Source organism: Plectropomus leopardus, chromosome 4 (genome assembly GCF_026936395.1).
Source record: "Plectropomus leopardus strain MGB_pleo_1.0 chromosome 4, ASM2693639v1, whole genome shotgun sequence".
NCBI lineage: Eukaryota > Metazoa > Chordata > Actinopteri > Perciformes > Serranidae > Plectropomus > Plectropomus leopardus.
Window position 1 is genome coordinate 25624845 of NC_142179.1, and position 21641 is coordinate 25646485.

The following is a 21641-nucleotide window of genomic DNA, read 5'->3' on the forward strand; positions in this document are numbered from 1 at the left end:
GCAGCAATAGATGTGATTAGACTCACTCTGCTTCACTTTATTGATCTCAGGTGACTGAAAAAGTCTACTCAGTCAGATGTGTCACAGCTGCACCAACAAGATGAAGACTCCTGAAGGGTGCTCTCTCTCTCTCTCTCACACACACAGACACACACAGACACACACTCACACTGACACGAGCAGCAGACTCTAAAACTGTTTTCTTTGTGTTTCACCTACACGCTGCACCACCTGCTATTGAAGAGCTTCTCTGGGTTAAACTTCCCTTCAGAGTTATCCATTCCCATTTAGATGATGGAGTATTTGACTCTCAATGTCAATGCAATCTGAGATAAACCTGAGTGGAGGTTGAGAAGTGAGGTGATGGATGAGCTGAATGTGGCAGTAAGAGTGGAGAGCTGGTCATTAATGTTAGATGAAAGTGAGCGAGGGGCACTATGGCTGTGGGAGAAAGCATTATTTGCACAACAAGGCAAACACAAGTCAAATCTGTGCTGAATTTACAAACAACACAAAGTGTGAGTGGTACACACAGACTGCATCAGCAGAGAGCCAGATTAAACATCGTAATTTCATGTGGTGTGAGATCACCGTGTTCACAAAGGAAGAAGAGCCACAAGCTAATAAACTCTTACTTTTAAGGTGATTATTTCAAATTGCCTGCACTTTGTCTCCCACTGTACCCAGTTATTGTGATCGCCCTCTTATAACACACCCCACCTCCCCACCAACTGAGACTAGACTCGACCATACCAACTCTGACAGCATGGGAGGGGGCTTGGCTGCAGCATCGTGACAACTGCATCATTTCAGTGACATAAAAACAGATGAATGAATGTCGAATCAGCCCAATGCATGTTTTGATTCACTTATAAAACCCCTCCAGGCTCTCTCTATTGTTCTCCAGTGATTTAAAGAAGGTTTTCCGGCTGCGTTCCCCTCCTCGCCTCTCTTTCACCAGTGAGCCAGCCAGCAGAGCAAGCTGAACAAAGCCATGGGAGAGAGAGAGAGGAGCTTCTGGGAAGAAATGTCTCTCACTGACTCTGTCGCCTGGACAACCGGGTAAGAGAGGAAGGGAGGGTGCACGAGAGAGAGAGAGAAAGGACCGAGGAGCATAAAAGCGGAGGAAAACATCACATTATTAACTGCTGAGATTAGAGGATTCCTGTAGAGTGTGTGTGTTTATGTGTGTGGAGGGGGGGAGTATATTTGTGTGTGTCATTCTCGTGTGGGGGTTCCCTTGGTGTCTCTCTTGATGAGTTATTAACTATGACAATAAAGCAGTGAATGATTTTTTTTCCCTCTTCTACACCAGAGCATGGAGGAGATGAAACTGCAGAGAACAAGTTAAGCACATTCCAAGTGGACCCAGTAGGCCTGAACGCTTCACCTGTGATTCTCGTCTCAGCAGCCTCAGGTAAGACAGCGCTCAGTGTTGCAGGGATTTGCTTTGAGAGAGATGTTTTTGTTTTAGCCTGTAAAAAAAAAAAAAAAAATACAGAACGCAGTAAAATGTGCAGTCATCTTTGAATTCAAGACAAAGTCCAAAAATGGATTAAAAAAATCAATAAAAGCTCATCCTATCTGCTCGGAGTACGAGCATTGTTCCTCAGAGTAACTCTGGAGCAGATAACTTTTGGAGAAATAGACTTCATTATCTGTTTGAATGTGCTGTTTTTATGAGGCTGGAAAAAGAAACTACCATCTCTGTAATATGGGGCTTATTTGTTCCGTTTTTATTCAGGAGTGTGAGAAAAATTGCGTGGTACAGCCCCAGGATGCTTCGCACACTGTACACATGGCTTTGCGCTTTCTCCAATGTGAGCATGAATTCATCGACAATAAGAAAATGAACACTGCTGTTAGGTGCAAATGGATCTCGAGAGTTTGACTTGAACCACGGGACTCCAGATTCACAGTGTGTAAAAGGATAGAAAGGCATGTCCGCTATAAACACACTGCTGAGCGCTCATGCATAAGAAATATATTCATAGAGCACTAGTGGTGAAATCAATGCCCCTTTAAATGAGGTGGTATGCTTGCTGAGTTTACACCAGGCTGAATGTGTGTGTGTGGGGCAGCATGTGATATCCATATTGGATGAGATGGAGAGGAGATAAGACGGTGGAGGGTGGGGTTATTTTAAGCTGCTGTCAATAATGAAGGTTACAAATCTCTCACCTTTTGTGGAAAAGATGGAGAAAAGGGAGAAAGATTGAAGCGAGGAAAAGGGCAGGAGATTGAGGGATGGCGAGCAAAAAGGCAAGGGGGGGTGTGAAAGAGATGTTGAGAGATGATTATAGGTGAAGGGTTCAGGCATGCTGGGTTTGCTCGGAGCTCCCACCTCAACTACCCGACGCAATCCAGGGATGAAGTGGAGAGTAAAAGCGCTGACACTCGCTGTTTTTATGGGAGCAAATATACATAAGAAAATAGTGGTGGAGTTTACAGTTCACCCTCCTTTTTGCTCACAACTGGCTGAACATGACACATGAGACAAATACAGCTCTGCGCTGCGCAACACAGTCCATCAAATACTGCTGTACAAGCAGGCAGGTACAGCATGGCGCTTGTTTAAAATATTGAATAAAAAAAGCTGCACAGCAAGTTTAAAATTGAGTCTTAGGTGAGGGGTGCGAAGGTTTACCTTTCAAGCGATTAATACAAGATTTCATACCTCAAAAGCGGCAAATAGATGCTCACTTCAGGCCTCTCGGTGCATGTATCTGTCTCAGTTTTCAGTATAAAACTACAATTCAGACAAAAGAACACAGCTACCTAATATAGACTGGGCCACAAGGGAGATGGCGTTTATTCCAATGAATATAGAAAGCAGGCTGCCAAATTACACTCTATTTTTAATCCACACCTGCGCAGGGTTTAAACTGCTGTGTACTCTTAATCTTTGCAAAAAAAAGTAGCAGTGTTGAACAATTCTGGGAGCTTGTAAACACATTAGTCATACCAGGCTCTGCACAGCTCGCAGTGCTTTACAGCTGCACACTGCTCATAATTATTGTACGTGAGGTGCAGTGCTGTTGGATGCATAGAAGCATCAGTCTCATCAAATGGAGAGGAAAGGGATGTGTCCCTGAGGCCGTGCATCACTGTGGTTATCTTTCCTCCACTGTACCTGCATGCCGTCTGTTGCAAGACGCACAGTAGGCGACGGAGGGTTAGGTTAGCATACAGCACAGCCTTAATGTCTAACAGGCATGTCAGTCTCTAATGAGCTCCTCAAACTGTCACACTTTGACATCTGCGCCACTAATAAGCCTGTTTTCGTGTTGAAATGGACACAGAAGTGGAGCTGTGGTGGCAGTCCTCTCATTTAGATTTGTCTGAATATTAAACAGCAGAAAAGCACAATTTCTTTTCACAGATTTGAGGTGCTGGTTGTTTTTTTGGTTGTTTTTTTTAAGGGTGACGGCAGCGGTGTGTGGTGTGTCACCCCCGCCCCCCCCCTTTTCCTCCATTCCACTTCTCTCATCATATTTCTGTGCTCGTCTGCGTGCCTCCTCTCATCTTCTGTTGATGAGAGCATCATCATCAAAACAAGCTGGAGAGGCAGAGATGATGGAATGTAACAGGATTGCAATAATCTAATTACCAGAGCTGTATTCCATTTCATTTACCCTAAATATGCAATTATATCTCTCATATTTTTTAAAGATTATGTCACATAATTGGTCATATTACTTGGACACGTTTGAAGAGGAAAAGCGACTTTCATTATGGCATCACAGAAAACACCATCACTGTGCTCATTTTGAAATAACAGCCTGTGATGGGTGCAGATAACCACTAATGATGCCACCAAATTACAGCCTTTATACAGGAACAAATTGTTTTCCTAGTTATTTTCGACACACAAGGCACAGTGATCCGAAAATAATTAGATGATTTTGTTGAGATTGCATATTTGGTTTTCTGTGTTCACTTTTCACTTTAAAGCCAAACTTCCCAACACATTAATGAGTTTGTCCTCTAAAAGAGCAGGTTCACATTCACAGTGCGTGGGCAGATGCTGGTCTGCTGGTCTCCCATTAAAAGGTGCACTGGTGTCCCTGTCTGTGCAGTAAGATGACATGGTGATTAATAAAAGAAAGTGTTGTGCAGATTTAAATGGCCGAAAATAGGCCCATTTCTTCACAGAGTATTAGACACAGTGGAGCGCCTGGTTTTTTAACTCAACAGGCTTTCTTATCTTTCTTAAAAGGAAAAAATCCAGCTTAAAACTGCATTAGCATACATTAGTCCTGAGAACTTTCTGTCTCTCTCAGTTAGTGAGAAGGCTCATAATGATGTGGCCATGAAACACATCCATGAGCTCCTCCATTATTAGCCAACTGGAGACTCTTTGGACACAGTGACCGCACACAAGGTGATTTCCTCCAGCAGGCGCGAGCACAATTTGTGCTTCTAGCTCTACCATGAAATAAAGTTTATTCAGGTGTAAGAGCACAAACAAAAAACCTATAAATCAACAAGCCTCTAGTTTATTTTCATCTCCAGGGTTTGTCTCTCAAGAGCCTTTCTTCTCTGCTTTCCAACTCTTGGAGTCTTAATCATTTTTACAAATATCGATCACATTGTATAATTTGTAAAGACTTCTTTTTTTATGATGGATTTTCTCTTCAGCTATGGACCCGCGTGCAGCTATCTTTTACACATAATCAAGATTCACTGTCTTACCTGGCTGACCTTAAAGCACTGCTCTAAAGAGAAAAGATAAATTGCTGCAGTTAGCGGGCTCACTGCCACTTGAATGCAAACTGCAGTATCTTGTGTGTAAGGGAGTGGTGGAAAAAGTGGCACCTATTGACACTATTATTCAAAGGAGATAAACCCTCTCTTATTCCGCAACTCTGTCTAATATCCCACTCGCTCTTCTTGTCAGTAATTAGACAAGTGAGATGATTTAATTTGCTGCAGCGCACACACAGCCACTGTTGATATGTAGAAAGCCACCAGCAGACTCTCTCCGGGTGATAATGGCTTGCACACGCTGACAGAGAGAAGAATTAAATCGCAGCTTTTAGCCTGTCTCACCCCCGAGCTCTTGTGATCAGCATCTTAAAGCAGGACTCAGCCAACCATTTTCTCTTATAAGCCCTTGAGAAAAAAGGTCCCCCCCTTTCCTCAATTTCCACCATGTGAGCGGCAATGGAAGCCCTTTGTCGACAGCTGCTTGAGGACAGACTTAATTCGCACGTCCTTGCTTGCTGAGTGCAACTTTTGGAAGTTACCTTGTCCTTCATTTTCTCTTATGCTCATGTCAGCTGCTCGTGGTTCAAACGTCTATTTTGTGCCGCTGCCAGAGAGAAAGAAGGAGTTACTTCAAGTAAGAAATGATCAAGTGGTGTTATGTGTCTCTGACAGGTGCCAGCATGGATGTGGAGGATGAGCCGCTGCTGTTTCAGACCAGCTGGGGAGGGGAGGAAGATGAAGATGAGGAGGAGCAGGAGGAAGAGAATGGAGTTTCACATGCAGGGGGACAGAGGTGTTTCTCTAGGGAGGCTGGTGTGTGTGGACTGTGGAGGGCAGTGGGGTGGGTGTACACACGACCCTGGGCCAGTGGGGTGGTTTTAGGGGTAGTTGTCACGCTTCCATGCACCCTGTTTGCCTACATGCTCCTCTACTGCCCTCCTCTGGACATAGACCTCTCCTACAGTGCCTTTGAGGTTCACAGTCACTTCTCCGCCGAGCGCTTCGACGCCCTCACCATCGCTGTAAAGACTCAGCTGGGGTCCTGGGACAGACGTAGGCGAGACTTAGATAACAGTGCGTCTGAGGCCCTGAGGGAACTTCTGCTGGAGAGGCTGAGTAGACAGGGAGCGTTCAACAGGACAGATAATGAGGGCGTGAGGTCCTCTACTCCACAAAACGAGCCTTTACATGCAGGAAATGATCAGAAGAGAGGAGCTGCAGTGAGCAGAGATAAAAGGACAGCGTTTGATTTGGGTCAGGAGAAAATGGGGAAGCATAAGAACTCAAATCACAGAGCAGAAGAGGAAGCGAAGAGATCATTGGATGGAAACGCCACTCTGCCACTCATTAGGAGGCGCAGGTTTGCTCCCAATTACTACCTGCAGAGTCAGGCTCTGTGGAAGATTGAGCTGGTGTTTGTGGCTCAAGGGGAGGGCGATTGCAACATCTTCACCCCTGAACGTCTGCAGACGATTCACCATGTGGAGCGTCTGCTCATGCAGCATCCGCAGTTCCATCAGTTCTGCTGGAAGCCTCTGGAGATGCTGCGGGATCTGCCACTGGGGCCGTCCTACTGCTCCCCACCCAGCTCCCTCCTCTCTTACCTCTACCCCAGTGAGAGAGGAGGGAAGATATACTATGATGGCATGGGCCCAGATCTAGCCGATATTCAAGGTGAGTCAACGGTGGAAAAAAGTGGCGGGATATAGCAGCTTTGAAGTATTAAGGTGCACCTGTAAAAGTCCTCCTAACAGTGCTGATTTGTCATGTATGTATTCCCAGGTTCTCTGAGTCTGGCCATCACTCACCCACAGTTCTACTGGTACGTGGATGAGAGTCTGTCCCCTGAGCATCTCTCCTCCTCTCTCTTACGCAGTGAGATCCACTTCGGTGCTCCTCTTCCTTCCTATTATTCCCTGCAGGACCGAGCTCACGAGCAACGATCACGCTTCAAAAACTTTGTGGTTCAGTACGCAGACATCCTGGCCAAGCAATCTACCAGGTCAGGAACAAGTCACTTCAGTATCAGCCATTCATTACAGTACATCATCATTTCTTTCAGGGGGTTATTATGCTACATTAAAGTCATAGTAATATTTACATTTGCTGCACATTGTTGCAAACAGTTGACATTTGATGTTTTGTATGTGTTTTCAGCCAGGTGAAGGTGCTGTATGGGGGAACAGAGCTGTTTGATGATGAGGTGAGACACACCTTCCACAATGACATGATGCTGGCTGTCATCAGCGGAGCCTGCATCACTGTCCTCGTCTATGTCCTGACCTCCTTTTCTGGTACAGTATGACTTGCTCTTGAATCCACATGCATTGACGTGTTCACATCTCAATTTTTGAACAGTCAGAGTCAGGGATTTACATGCTCCGTTTTGTTTTCTTGTCTCTCTCCCAAGTGTTTCTGACTTTCTTTGGACTCGCTAGCATTGGACTGAGCTGCCTGATGGCTCTTTTCTTGTATCATGTTGTCTTTGGCGTGAGGTACCTGGGTATTCTCAATGGAGTTGCAGCCTTTGTTATTATTGGTATTGGTAAGGGAAAAGAAATTCACCTTTTTTTTTTTAAATCAAAGGAATGGTTTAACATTTTTGGAAATAGGCCTATTTGTTATATTGTCAAGAGTTAGATGAGAAGATCAATACCACTCTCACATAAATATGTTAAATATGAAGCTAAAGCCAGCAGCCAGTTAGCGTAGCATAAAGATCGGAAACATGACTTAAATACATCTTGGTTGTTTAAGGAGCTGTATACAACATTCAGAGAGTTAATATAGCAGTAAGTAAGTGTTCGCTATGTAAACATAGAGTGGAGTAATGGCACCCTGAGCATAGAAAGTCATGCTCTTTCTTGGTCGTGGTCGTGGTCAAGCCGCGTGTGCATGTTAGTGCACGTGTGTCCCTGTGTGTGTATCCCACTGGCTAAATAATTGTTGGCACTCTGCACTGTGCTCATACGGCAGTTACTATTATTGATGCCATCCAAACCCATGATGGCGGAACATTGTCATCACGGAAGCGTAACACCCACCCTCAGGTTCCTCCACATGTTAACGCCATTAACTCTGTCAGCGCTATTGCCATTGTTAGCTCAGTTTGCACCATTAGTACCATTAGTTGCTTGCAGCCGACTCAGTCATCGCCTTGTTGAAAGCTGTGTGCAGGCAATCCCGATTCAGACTCTCAACAAAAGCCAAAATGGGAGAAAAACAAAACCTGTTTTTAAGGTGGGGTTTGTGTGGAACTATTTCTCACTCAAATCAGTAGCTTCCTGATGTCTTGTCATTGCTGTGAGGCAGCCAGCGGAGTCTCCAGGAAGTTACAGCGCCAGGCCAAAAAAATAGTCCCTCCAGCAACCATTTAGCTAAGCTAATATTTCTAAAGCCACAGTCTGTTAGTGGCAGTGGTGGGTGAGTACTGAAAATCTATACTGAAGTACTTGTATTTGTATTTGACTTAAGTTAAAATAAAAAGTACCTGATTATGAATTTACTTGAAGTACAAGTTACTGTTAATTCCAATACACATTTGCTTTACTTATGACATGTTACAGTCAACACCTGGCTAGCAGTAGCTTCATATTTACTGCACAGACATGACAGAGGTGGTAATCTTCTAATCTAGCTTTCAACAAGAAAATATTGTCAGCTATTCCTTCACAAACTGAAAAAAATATCTATATATTTTACAGTACATTTACCATCATATATAATAAGGCAGCTCTTTTGTTCTCTCACTGTTGCTCAGGGGTGGATGATGTATTTGTGTTCATCAGCACCTTCAGACAGGCCTCCCATCTGCGTCAGCCGCAGCAGCGAATGATCTACACAATCAAAACAGCTGGCCGGGCTACTTTCCTCACCTCCTTCACCACTGCAGCTGCCTATGCTGCTAACACCTTCTCTCAGGTAATCACAGAGGAGAAATCCAGCCGTTAATAGAATCTGTACAGGGAGTATAAATGACTCTCCTGCTATGGATGAATAGAAGTGCCTCTCTCAGCAGACAGGCATTTTCATGTGATAAGCACAAATTAAATGTCTCAAGGTCCTTTACACTGCGCTTCATTTAACTGACACTTAGATCCCAGCCGTGCATGACTTCGGCCTATTCATGGCCCTTATTGTCAGCTGCTGCTGGCTTTGGGTATCCGCCCTGATGCCCGCCGCCCTGTGTATCTGGACTGAATGTGTGGAGCATCAGGAACACGCCTGGTTGAATTGGTGAGGCATTGTCTCCCTACTTTTGTGTGAGATTTTATTTGTGCATGCTGTGCGACACCACAGGCGCATTGTAATCCCTTCAGCTGTCTCTCTCCCTAAACTGCCTCTTCTCTCTAAAAGCTGGAAGCTGTTTTCGGGACTGTCAGCGAGCCACAGCCCTTTGTCAGATGAGGATGATGATGTGGCACTTCTGTCTGTTGAGATGGAGCCAGGTGAGATTATTATCGCTCCAGCGTTGAGTGAATCACGAGGGGGAAGAATGGGAAAGGGAATAAGTCTAGGTTGTAAAACAGTGTGAAGGCACCACTAAGCTCCCTGTCTTTGCCTCGGCCAGGCTCCTGTGACACAGACGGCGATGCGGCCATTCTTTCCCTGTCAGTGGAGACACCTCTGTCCCCTCCAGGGCAGCAGCATGTGGGCGTGGTGAGCACAAATCTGCGGTGGGCCCTGAAGCACTTAGTGGCAGAGCCAGCTGTGGAGCGTCGGAAAGCCGTTCTAGGTGAGATTTAATATAAACCTCTGAGAGCTCACTCACTTGGCACGGCAATTTATAGTCAATAAAACTTAAAAAGATCAAAGAGAAATTTCTATAGTTTGGTTTCCACAGATATTGTCAGCCAAGATCTTGATCTATGATTTAGACATGACAGTAACCTCCAGCTCATCTCGGTCCAGCCTGAGGGGATTCAGTCTGTCAGAGGAAGAGCAAGTGCCTATCATGAAGAATTTATCCTCCCTCTTTTAAGGAGAGACTGTAATTGATCCTTGCTCCTGATGTGTCTCTCAGCTGCTCTATCTACTCAATCAGACCCTCCTCTCTGCCATCATTTATCACTGTCTTCCTGTCTGCACAGGTATCTTCCTCCTGGTTCTGCTTTTATCTGCTGGCTGCTGCTGTCTCCTGAGGCCGGCCACTCACGCCCCTCTGCTTTTCCGCCGGGACACAAACCTCCAGACTCTGCTGGCTCTGAGGAGCAACCTCAGCGGTCAAGGCATCTCCTGCCCCATGTGCTCAGGTGTGCTTTGAAATGAAAATCGTGTTGACAATATTTTAAATGTTTGACAACAATAGAATTTCACCATCGTCACAATTTTACAGATGTTGGGTTTTGTTCTCCAAACCTTATGACTAAATGTCATTATTCTCAGAGGTGGGCGTGTCGGGTCACACAACTCAAGTCAGATTCAAGTCCAAAATTTGAGGGACTTGGGAGTTGCTGGACTAACAGAAATAAAAGACTCGACTTGACTTTGAAACAGTAGACACAACTTGAGACTTAGACTTGTGACAGATGACTTGAAGGGACTTTTTTTTAAAAATTCAATATTTGCATTTTTCTAGATATTGAGAAGTTTTATTTTTGGAACGTGATTCAGTGATTTCTAGTTGTAGGGGCGCAAGCCTGGCAACCTACAATAATGCGTTCATTGCACAAGGTATTTATCATGGTAGGGACTAGTCAAAAATAATAATACTAATAATAAAATTATTGGATTTAAGGATTTTGTTTTTAACGACTGACATAAAGACAAGAGCAGTAGGTAAGGTCTGCAGCTCAAAAATCAATCACACAACCATCTGTCACTATAAAACCCATAATGAAAGGTTACTTACGTGAATGTCTTTTTCATGATCTGGTCAAACATTAGTTTGACCAGATCATCAGATTTCGTATAACTTAATGTGTGACGTGCTTGACCTGAGCAGTCAGTTGAGGCTGTAAGATTAAACCAATGTGGAAGTGCCAAAAAACTGCAGTTCCATGAATGCTACAGTCTGCAAGCCAGATCCATCCCCGTTTCTCCACAGCTCCAGCCAGTTGTCCAAATGTGATCACTTCTGGCTCCAAAAAAATGAACAAGATGGTGATGGTTATTTAGCAAGGCAACTTAAGACCAACAAATTATCTAACTGTCAAACTGACGTTGGCAGTAGATGTTGTTTTGACATTGAACTTTGGTCACCCAACATAACGTAAATTTAACCAAATATCAACGGCTAACGACATTGGTGGCCATCTGGAAAATGTCTGATTCCCTTGTTGTGCTCTACAGGTGTGTTCATGGAAAAACCCCATCCTTTGTACGTGCACAATTCCTCACCAGCATTTAAGTTTTCTACGCATCAGCAGACAGCAAGCGCAACAACCTCCACTGCTCCTCGGAGCTCAGTTAAACCAAATTCAAGCACTAACCGAACAGGTAAAACATTTAGCACATTAAAAATCCTCTTCCTCTTTATTTAACTCCTCTCCCGCTATTTTAAAATATTCTACTTTCTGCTCATTTTTAGGCACTTTACTCACAGTGTACATATCAAAGTTGGACCTCGGAGCCTCTACAACTCTTTACCGCTTCTCTCTCAACACCAGCACTCCCTCCCCGTGGAAACAGTGCAGCACAGAGCACGAAGAGGTGTCATCATTTCAGGTTAGAGAGCAAAAAAAGTAATAAGAGTAATATAATTAGCTGTAATGTTATGTCTACCAAATGCGATATGTGCCACTAAAGCGGCTTATAACTAATCTCGTTTTATCTGAATAGGCTTATAATCAGCCCTGCGCCAATTACACCAGCAGAATGACAGTGTGTGTTTCCAATGTGTACCACCCGTACCCCAGCTGGATGATCACATCCACCTCATGTGAACCCCGTCATGGCTGGACGCCAGAGTTTTCCTTTTATGTGGCGTCGTCCCCGCAGCAGCACAGCAGGTGAAAACACAAGTGAAAAAAATCAGAGCATAAGTTAGATGAACTGTCAAGTCTTTTTAGTGGACAATCTGTCATTTCAGCTCCTCTGTCCCCTCTTAGGAGACTCTGTTTTGCCCAGCGCCGCCTTAGACCTCATCCCAGCCGTGTGTGTGTCAACCCACCTGGCTGCGGCATCAGCTCTGGGCCTGATGGACCCACACAGGGAGCTTTTTATATTCCTCTTCCTGGCGGTGAGTGAGCTACTAATTGAGTACATAATGATTTTGAACGATGTTGGGAATAGTTCAAAGCTTCATTCATAATGTTGACATTCAAATTCTAAATCAACATTTGAATTTGAAAGTTGCAGAAAACAAATAGGCTACACTAATATAATTTTTAATATATTATTTGTAGAATTGGATTACAGTGGTGGCTGTGTGGGATTGTTTCCAAATTGTGCGATTTCAATATTTCCAATAATTCTAGAGCACTCTTAACTCAAAGGTCAAAATGTAATGAAACAAAGATGTAAGCCAAGAAAAATTCTGCTTCAATCAATACATGTTTGTGTTTAGCCTTTAAAAGCAACATTTTCACTGCATTTTCAAAACAAGTGTCGGCTGTCCCGCTCGCTGCACCCAAAAAGAGGCTCACACCTATATTAACGGCGTGTTCTAACAGCCCCATAAATAACATTTATTCATTAAATTAAGTTGATTTAATCTGATGATTCACTACATAATATAATAACTGAGGACTGTTTTAGGATTTATTTTCTTTAAGTGGGGGGTAAATGACATCATAAAATTTGATGACAGACATTCAGAGTTTCATTTGAAAACCTCAATTGAAGCCTCGAATGTAAAAAGATGACATTTGGTGCAGCCTTAAACGTTTTTCTCACTGTATGTGTCTCACTGCTGAAATGTCTTTTTTTATGCCATTCACTCTCATGCTGAGCCTTCACAACAGAGAAAATGCAGTGATATAACACTTCTAACAAATAAAGTTTCTTAAAGTGGCAGTATCTGAACCCACTGGAGGATTTTTCCACAGTACTCTGGTTGTACACATATTTTTACACTGTATAAATAAACGCCTGTTGAGAGATTTTCCTCTGGTTCTATTTTCGAAGATCCCTCGTCTGCTGCCAAAACGAAACCATCCAAAACGTTTGGCTTTAACCCGTGCAGTGGCGGTGTATGTGGCCATCCAGCTGTGCGTCCTCTGGTCGACACTGGGGCGATGGTTTTTGTCGTGTTTGGCATCTTGGGAGTCAACCGAACAGAACACAGGGACAACCACGTTATCGGAGATATGGTGAGAGTCACGCCTGTTTCAGTGTCTCTTAGTAATCAACAGAGCCAGCTTTTTCCATGATAATCTCATGAGGTTGACATGTTGTTTAATTCTCTCCAAAGGGCAGCATTATATTGGACCCAGACTTTGATATTTTCCAGGAAATGGGGCATCTTTGCAAAATCTGTAAAGCTATTAGTGCAAACACACAACTTGTAAAGCCGGGAGGAGCACAGTGTTTGCCTTCAGGTAACAACCAAACACATTTCACAGTGACTTTACTTTAAACTAGCATAAAGACAATAAGTATAACCCTCATAGACGAAATGGTTCGCTGATTAATTGATTTGTTAATTGATCAAAAAGCAATTAATTGATTGATTGGATCTTTAAAGTCATTTTTCAAACAAGCATGCCAAAAAATGTACTGGTTCCGACCTAAAAATTCTAATAAAATAACCATCTAGAGCGAATGAGGAATCCTAAAAGGTAATGTGTTTTCCTCTGTTCTTTTCAGGTAATAAACTGTCCTCTATTCTGCCTCTGCTCCATCCTGAGTGCCACTCGCTCCCTGAGCCCAATCTGCTCCCTGGGCAGCTCTCCCACGGAGCGGTGGGAATGCATGGAGGCAAGGTCCGCTGGTTGTCCATGGCCTTTGAGTCGGTGAGTCCCTTCATCTTTCTGCTTTTCATGTCCTCGCATCATAGAGCAGCACATTTTCACATCTCTTACAGTCTGTGTCGTGGCTAACGCTCTCCCTCTCCTCCCCCAAGACCACATACAAGGGCAAATCCTCCTTTCAGACCTACTCCGACTTCCTTCAGTGGGAGAACTTCATCCAAGAGCAGCTCGCCGCCCTCCCGCAGTCCTCCGCTCTGCAACGGGGTTTCCAGACCTGCGAGCACTGGAAGCAGATCTTCATGGAAATCATAGGCGAGTGAGAGGTGGCACTACATGTCAAGTTTTTCCACCTGAAAACTGAAGAGGGATTAATTGTTAGGAGGAAGTGAGGGCAGCAGAATGTAAAAATCTACTAACACGCTGCTCTCTGGTCTGTTTGTAGGTGTGGAGAGTGCCCTCTGGAGCCTACTGCTGTCTCTGGCCATCTGTGTGGCAGCTGTGTCCGTGTTTACTGCACATCCTCTGCTGCTGCTCCCAGTACTCATAACCATTTTAGGTAAGAGATGAAGTAAATTCAGGTTGTTTAAAAATGTATTGTAAAATGGAAGATTCAGGCCTGGGTCAGGAGCTTGTGTGTCATTCTGAGTTTTTGGCTGTCATCAGGAGTGATCTGTCTGGTGGTGGCCGTCATGTATTGGCTGGGCTGGGAGATGGGAGCAGTGGAGGCCATTTCTCTGTCTATACTGGTGGGATCTTCAGTGGATTACTGTCTGCACCTGGTGGAAGGATACCTGCTGGCGGGGGAGAGGATGCCCTCTACGCCTGCGCATAACTCGGTATGGGAGTGTGAATTTGTTACAGCACTTAGGAGCAATTAGAAAAACTTCCGCATCAAACTTTTCTGTTAGCTCGCATGCTAAATAATATTCTATTTAATAAGGCCAGAAGCGCCCTGAAGGCTCATGAATAAAGAGGAGCTGCTCTTCTTATTAATCTGTGTTTTGTTTACAGGAGCCTGGGGCTGAGAGACAGAGGCGGACCCTGGAGGCAGTGAACCATGTGGGCGTTGCCATAGTGTCCAGCGCCGTCACCACAGTGATCTCCACAGTCCCTCTCTTCTTCTGCGTGATTGTGCCTTTCGCCAAATTCGGCCAGATAGTGGCCATCAACACAGCCGTCTCCATTCTGTTCACCCTGACTGTGACTGTGGCCATGTTGGCGTGCATGGCCCCCGCCCGCTTCAGCAGACCCCCCGGCGCAGTGCTGAAGGCCAGCCTGGCAGTGATGGCGGCTGCAGTCTTGGGAGCGGCGCTGTGCTGGGTGGGAGGACAGCTGGGAGCGTTGGCCTGGCAATCAATCAATGCATAAACGCAAGTGAACGCCAGCTCACACTGATGTCAGGCAGGGGTAGTTCCTCTGTGTGCCAAACTATGTAAGCACTCTTTTTTCCTCCGTGGTCAGGAGGAACATCAGATCAGTAAATGATCTTATTTACAGCACAAAGATGTCAGATTCCATAATTATATGTTTTTTTCATCACAAAAAACATGTTTTTCACTTGTATTGATCAGTGGATTGTGGTTACTATAGTGTTAATGACCATGTGACTCACAGTAGAGGATTGACCTTTTTTGGGCTGATGATTCAGCTGAGGTATTTCTTTGATCCTAAATCGCCTTCAGCCAAGAGGTGGAGATGTTTGAGTAATTGTTGGGAAACACTAACTGAGTCACAGTTTTCATCAGTGTAACTCATTGAGTTGTGAAGAGCCTCTGACTGTTCAGTGACCTCCCGTTGTGAACACCGACAGGGCGCCGCGCTCTGACGTTCATGAAGATACTGGTCCACATGACTCATGACCATCTTGTGAAATATTTATTTGATTATTCTTGTTTTCAGCCACATTTGTAACAGCAGTTATGATGTCCCAGTGTGGCTGGATTTAAAGTTGTACTAGTTTATATTGTGCACAGTTTTGTTAAATGTAATGTGTGACGTAAGTGTTTGTGCTCTCACACATTCTGAACTCTCGATGCTGCCAGCACACACTTGTTTTGAAGAGTTGTGCGTACAAAGACTTACCGCAGGATATCCTCTTTTCTGACCCCTTTCACATGTTTATATCTTGGAACTCTAACTGCTTCAATGTCTATTTTTGTCATCAGCGCCAACTGAAAGAGACCTCTTGTCAGCTCCTCAGGTGTACCCTCTACATGTCCTCCACCGCACTTGTAGGCATTCACTGTAACCAACTCTGATCCCTCCTCTGCTCTCACACAATTTAGAGCGCCACTCAAACACCTATCGACGCCGGCTCTGGTCTGCCCCGCAGTGAAGGTGAGGGCCATTTGTCAAACCACATAACACGATAATGGTTAGGGAGAGGGACTCACTCAATTGCGGCAAGAGCAGTAAATTTCTGTTTTGTGTGTGTGTGTTACTCGTGAATGTCAAATAATACAGGTGCCGAAAGCCTCGGGTCTTGTCTTTTTGGTAAATGCTCAGCAAGGTTTTCTTCTGCATTGTTATGTAACGGAGCAGTGGAGCAGGATGAAGACCTGTCACTGTTTGCCTTCAGTCACATTGTTACTGGGAAAGCCACAGAAGGCAGCCTCACATCTCCAGTTGGCTGTCGTTAATAATTCATGTGGAAACGGCTCCGATTTTACATTGAATTGCAGCGCATCAATGTTTCATGTCAGACATTAAATGAGAGGAAGTCGCTCTACATACAGCAGCGTTCCAGCTCAACATGATGAAAAGAGAACAGAGCAAATATTTTGAGTAAAAGCAGAAAAACACTGGTGGACTTTTGTTGCGTAGGGTCCTCTGTATTATTTTACAGAAGCAGCCGCATTGCATTTACTATGTTCCTGTGGAAAGTACACAGTCTGAATGTTGGTGGTCCATTTACATTTGTCTTAATGTGAATGTGATTTTTCACAGCAGCACTTCTTGTACAAAAATCATATTTACTTGCAAATAACCATTAAAGGTTTTTTTTCGACATGCAATACTATGACATTTTTTTTCAGTTTTTTTTAACACACTATATTTATATACTATATTTATATATAACACATTATATTTTCAATACACTATATTATGTCATTTTAGGGGGATTTTTCAGTTTTTTCCAAAAAACTTAAAGATAATATTTTTTGACATACTAAGCTAATGACTTCTTTCTGCCGTTTTGGACGACACACTATAGTATGACTTTTTATATGCTATATAGGAAGACGTATTATAATATGACTTTTTCATGCCCTTTTGGATGACATACTAAAGTATGACATTTTTAAGCTATTTTGAACACATACTATTGTATAACTTTTTTATGCTATTTTGGATGACATGCTAAAGTAGGACATTTTTATGCTACTGTGGAAAAAAAATGACCACACTGACTTTATAATGTTTGTGTCTACATACTACAGTATGACTTTGAATGCTTTTTTCAGTTTAATCGTCGTGGAATGTGTGTCTCATAAACAAATGGAAAAGGTGTTGCAAGTTAAGGTTTTGGGTGGGGGAATGGACATCTATCCAGTGACTTGCTTTCCATTGAATAAGAGAGCCCCAGTTAAAGGGGTAGTTGATGGTGTCTCCCACAGAGTGGAGGCCAGATGGTTCAAAGGCTGCAAAGTTGTTACAGACTGTTTGCGGATGACAAGATTTGATAGGGAGACTAAGTAAAAGTATAGCGGACGTGTCAGTCAGGACACATAAGGAGTGCCTTTGTGGCAATGGTGATAAATTGTACTGCTGGCATTGAGAGACAGTCAGAGAAAATTGAGGTCATTATTGATGCAGCAAGGAAGTTTTTGGATGTGTAGGTGTTACGGGAGAGGATGTACATCAACTGTTGAGAGACGCTTATAGGCTTTCTCAACCAGAAGTAGTTCAGGTATGTTAAAGAGGGAGCGGCGTAGGAAGGGGTATTGTGATTATTGTTATGGTCATTATTGGTATTGTTAATCCTTAGTTAGTGGAGACCTTAGGTTGAATCCAGTAGGTGGTGGCAATGCGACTTTATACACGCCAACCGCCGAACAAGGTCATTCAATCCACCACTCTATTCACGTGAAAACAGGTTTGTGGGTGAGGACCGGTCGAAACAATGTTGTTCCAATTCGCCATTCACCACTTATTTGATAAAATAAAAGTAGAAAGTACGTCGCTCATTTTTGGTAATTTTAACCAATTCAACCAAGCAACATCCCAGCCGGGCCTTGATGACGTTGCAAACTGGATTTGAATATAATGGGCCACAAAAAAAGAACCAGAGAGGATGGATGCTGCTTAAATCCTGTTATTCTGAGGTAAGTGTGAGTACACCTTACCTACTCTTTGCAGCTAACTCTTAATTTTGTCATTGGGACCAGGCCAAGCTAACTTAATTTTGCTTAATTTTCTCTTCATATCAGATTCCTACAAAGAACTCCTGTAGAAGAAGGATTTGTTCCGTCTCTGTATGGATATACAGACCGAGGAGGAAAGCAGGGGTGTGTGCATGAAAAAGCATGTGTAAGACCGACGTAGTGAAGGCTAAAATAACCAAGTAGGTGAGTGCACGCAACATTTCTTAATGCCAGCGAACATGCTAACTCAAATACCTTGTCTAGCCACACAGGCAGGTGCTTTTTTATATGGCAGAGATCCTCACAAAATTAAAATCATTTACCTAAGTGAAAAACCGTAAAGCAATGCTACAATACTCCATTGCAACTCATGCATGAAAACCCCACTAAAGTTTAGGTGCATTATTATTTGCAGTAAAATGTAGCAGAGCTACCAAATGCAGCATGTAATGTAATGTAAATGTAAATGTAGCCTACTGATTTTTTCCCTCTGAGTGATGTATTGTTATATATGTTAACATTATATGATGATTCTTTTGGGCAGGCCCAAAAGAAATGGTAGTGGTCGGCTTCCTGGGAGCCACACCTTCTCCAGCAGCTGGAATTTCCCGAGTGATGAGACTTCTGAACTGTAAAAAATGTCAAAAAACAGCTGAAAACCACATAAAACCACATAAAATAGCATGCCGTGACACGCCATAGCATAGGATGTTGCAAAAATGGCCAAAAACACCAAAATTTTGCATGTCGAAAAAATGACCAAAAATCCAAGACTATAGTAAGGCAAAAATGTCAAAATTTGACATGTCCCAAAAACAACTCAAAACCAATGGAAACAAATTAGAATAGCCTGCCAAGACACGCCATAGCATAGAAAGCTACAAAAATGGCAGAAAACACCAAAATTTGGCATGTTAAAAAAATGGCCAAAAATCCAAGACTATAGTAAGGCGAAAATGTCAAAATTTGACATGTCCCAAAAACAACTCAAAAACACTGGAATCAACTTAGCGTAGCCTGCCAATACATGCCATAGCACAGAAAGTTGCAAAAATCTCCAAAAACACCAAAATTTTGCATGTCGAAAAAATGGCCAAAAATCCAAGACTATAGTAAGGCGAAAATGTCAAAATTTGACATGTCCCAAAAACAACTCAAAACCAATGGAAACAAATTAGAATAGCCTGCCAAGACACGCCATAGCATAGAAAGTTGCAAAAATGGCCAAAAACACCAAAATTTGGCATGTTGAAAAAATTGGCCAAAAATCCAAGACTATAGTAAGGCGAAAATGTCAAAATTTGACATGTCCCAAAAACAACTCAAAACCACTGGAAACAACTTAGCGTAGCCTGCCAAGACGCGCTATAGCATAGAAAGTTGCAAAAATGGCAAAAAACACCAAAATTTGGCATGTTGAAAAAATGGCCAAAAATCCAAATGTCAAAATTTGACATGTCCCAAAAACAACTCAAAACCACTGGAAACAAATTAGAATAGCCTGCCAATACACGCCATAGCATAGAAAGTTGCAAAAATGGCAGAAAACACCAAAATTTGGCATGTCGAAAAAATGGCCAAAAGTCCAAGACTATAGTAAGGCAAAAATGTCAAAATTTGACATGTCCCAAAAACAACTCAAAACCACTGGAAACAAATTAGAATAGCCTGCTAATACACGCCATAGCATAGAAAGTTGCAAAAATGGCAGAAAACACCAAAATTTGGCATGTCGAAAAAATGGCCAAAAGTCCAAGACTATAGTAAGGCGAAAATGTCAAAATTTGACATGTCCCAAAAACAACTCAAAACCACTGGAAACAAATTAGAATAGCCTGCCAATATACGCCATAGCATAGAAAGTTGCAAAAATGGCAGAAAACACCAAAATTTGGCATGTCGAAAAAATGGCCAAAAGTCCAAGACTATAGTAAGGCGAAAATGTCAAAATTTGACATGTCCCAAAAACAACTCAAAACCAATGGAAACAAATTAGAATAGCCTGCTAATACACGCCATAGCATAGAAAGTTGCAAAAATGGCAGAAAACACCAAAATTTGGCATGTTGAAAAAATGGCCCAAAATCCAAGACTATAGTAAGGCGAAAATGTCAAAATTTGACATGTCCCAAAAACAACTCAAAAACACTGGAAACAACTTAGCGTAGCCTGCCAATACACGCCATGGCATAGAAAGTTGCAAAAATGGCCAAAAACACCAAAATTTTGCATGTCGAAAAAAATGACCACAAATCCAAGACCATAGTAAGGCAAAGATGTCAAAATTTGACATGTCCCAAAAACAACTCAAAAACACTGGAATCAACTTAGCGTAGCCTGCCAATACATGCCATAGCACAGAAAGTTGCAAAAATCTCCAAAACCACCAAAATTTTGCATGTCGAAAAAATGGCCAAAAATCCAAGACTATAGTAAGGCGAAAATGTCAAAATTTGACATGTCCCAAAAACAACTCAAAACCAATGGAAACAAATTAGAATAGCCTGCCAAGACACGCCATAGCATAGAAAGTTGCAAAAATGGCCAAAAACACCAAAATTTGGCATGTTAAAAAAATGGCCAAAAATCCAAGACTATAGTAAGGCGAAAATGTCAAAATTTGACATGTCCCAAAAACAACTCAAAACCACTGGAAACAACTTAGCGTAGCCTGCCAATACACGCCATAGCATAGAAAGTTGCAAAAATGGCCAAAAACACCAAAATTTGGCATGTTGAAAAAATGGCCAAAAATCCAAGACTATAGTAAGGCGAAAATGTCAAAATTTGACATGTCCCAAAAACAACTCAAAACCACTGGAAACAACTTAGCGTAGCCTGCCAATACACGCCATAGCATAGAAAGTTGCAAAAATGGCCAAAAACACCAAAATTTGGCATGTTGAAAAAATGGCCAAAAATCCAAGACTATAGTAAGGCGAAAATGTCAAAATTTGACATGTCCCAAACATAACTCAAACACACTGGAAACAACTTAGCATAGCCTGCCAATACATGCCATAGCATAGAAAGTTGCAAAAATGGCAGAAAAAAAAACAAATTTGGCATGTTGAAAAAATGGCCAAAAATCCAAGACTATAGTAAGGCGAAAATGTCAAAATTTGACATGTCCCAAAAACAACTCAAAAACACTGGAAACAACTTAGCGTAGCCTGCCAAGACGCGCCATAGCATAGAAAGTTACAAAAATGGCAGAAAACACCAAAATTTGGCATGTTGAAAAAATGGGCAAAAATCCAAGACTATAGTAAGGTGAAAATGACAAAATTTGACATGTCCTGAAAACAACTCAAAAACACTGGAAACAACTTAGCGTAGCCTGCCAAGACGCGCCATAGCATAGAAAGTTACAAAACTGGCAGAAAACACCAAAATTTGGCATGTTGAAAAAATGGCCAAAAATCCAAGACTATAGTAAGGCGAAAATGTCAAAATTTGACATGTCCCAAAAAGAACTCAAACACACTGGAAACAACTTAGCGTAGCCTGCCAAAATGCGCCATAGCATAGAACGTTATAAAAAATGGCAGAAAACACCATAGTTTGGCATGTTGAAAAAATGACCAAACATCCAAGACTATAGTAAGGCAAAAATGTTAAAATTTGACATGTCCCAAAAACAACTCAAAACCAATGGAAACAAATTAGAATAGCCTGCCAAGACACGCCATAGCATAGAAAGTTACAAAAATGG

At 42.7% G+C, this 21641-nt stretch overlaps 1 protein-coding gene across 3 annotated transcripts; it reads left to right on the plus strand.

Moving 5' to 3' along the window:
• Positions 1–63: 63 nt before the first annotated feature.
• Positions 64–16576, plus strand: disp3 (dispatched RND transporter family member 3). Of its 3 annotated transcripts, none has more exons than XM_042488501.2 (22): positions 64–1062; positions 1316–1417; positions 5383–6384; positions 6493–6712; positions 6868–7004; positions 7121–7255; positions 8471–8631; positions 8807–8946; positions 9067–9158; positions 9281–9445; positions 9801–9962; positions 11002–11148; positions 11240–11376; positions 11491–11660; positions 11760–11890; positions 12778–12962; positions 13064–13190; positions 13459–13604; positions 13715–13874; positions 14005–14118; positions 14226–14398; positions 14574–16576. In XM_042488501.2, exons 3-22 carry the CDS (start codon positions 5391–5393, stop codon positions 14928–14930), a joined length of 4053 nt encoding a protein of 1350 aa, XP_042344435.2. In that variant the 5' UTR covers positions 64–1062; positions 1316–1417; positions 5383–5390; the 3' UTR covers positions 14931–16576. The 3 variants fall into 3 exon arrangements, with proteins under 3 accessions (XP_042344435.2, XP_042344434.2, XP_087933063.1); XM_088076937.1 differs by lacking the exon at positions 64–1062 and adding an exon at positions 1114–1174; XM_042488500.2 differs by lacking the exon at positions 64–1062 and having other exon boundaries at positions 1077–1417.
• The last annotated feature ends 5065 nt before the right edge of the window (positions 16577–21641 follow it).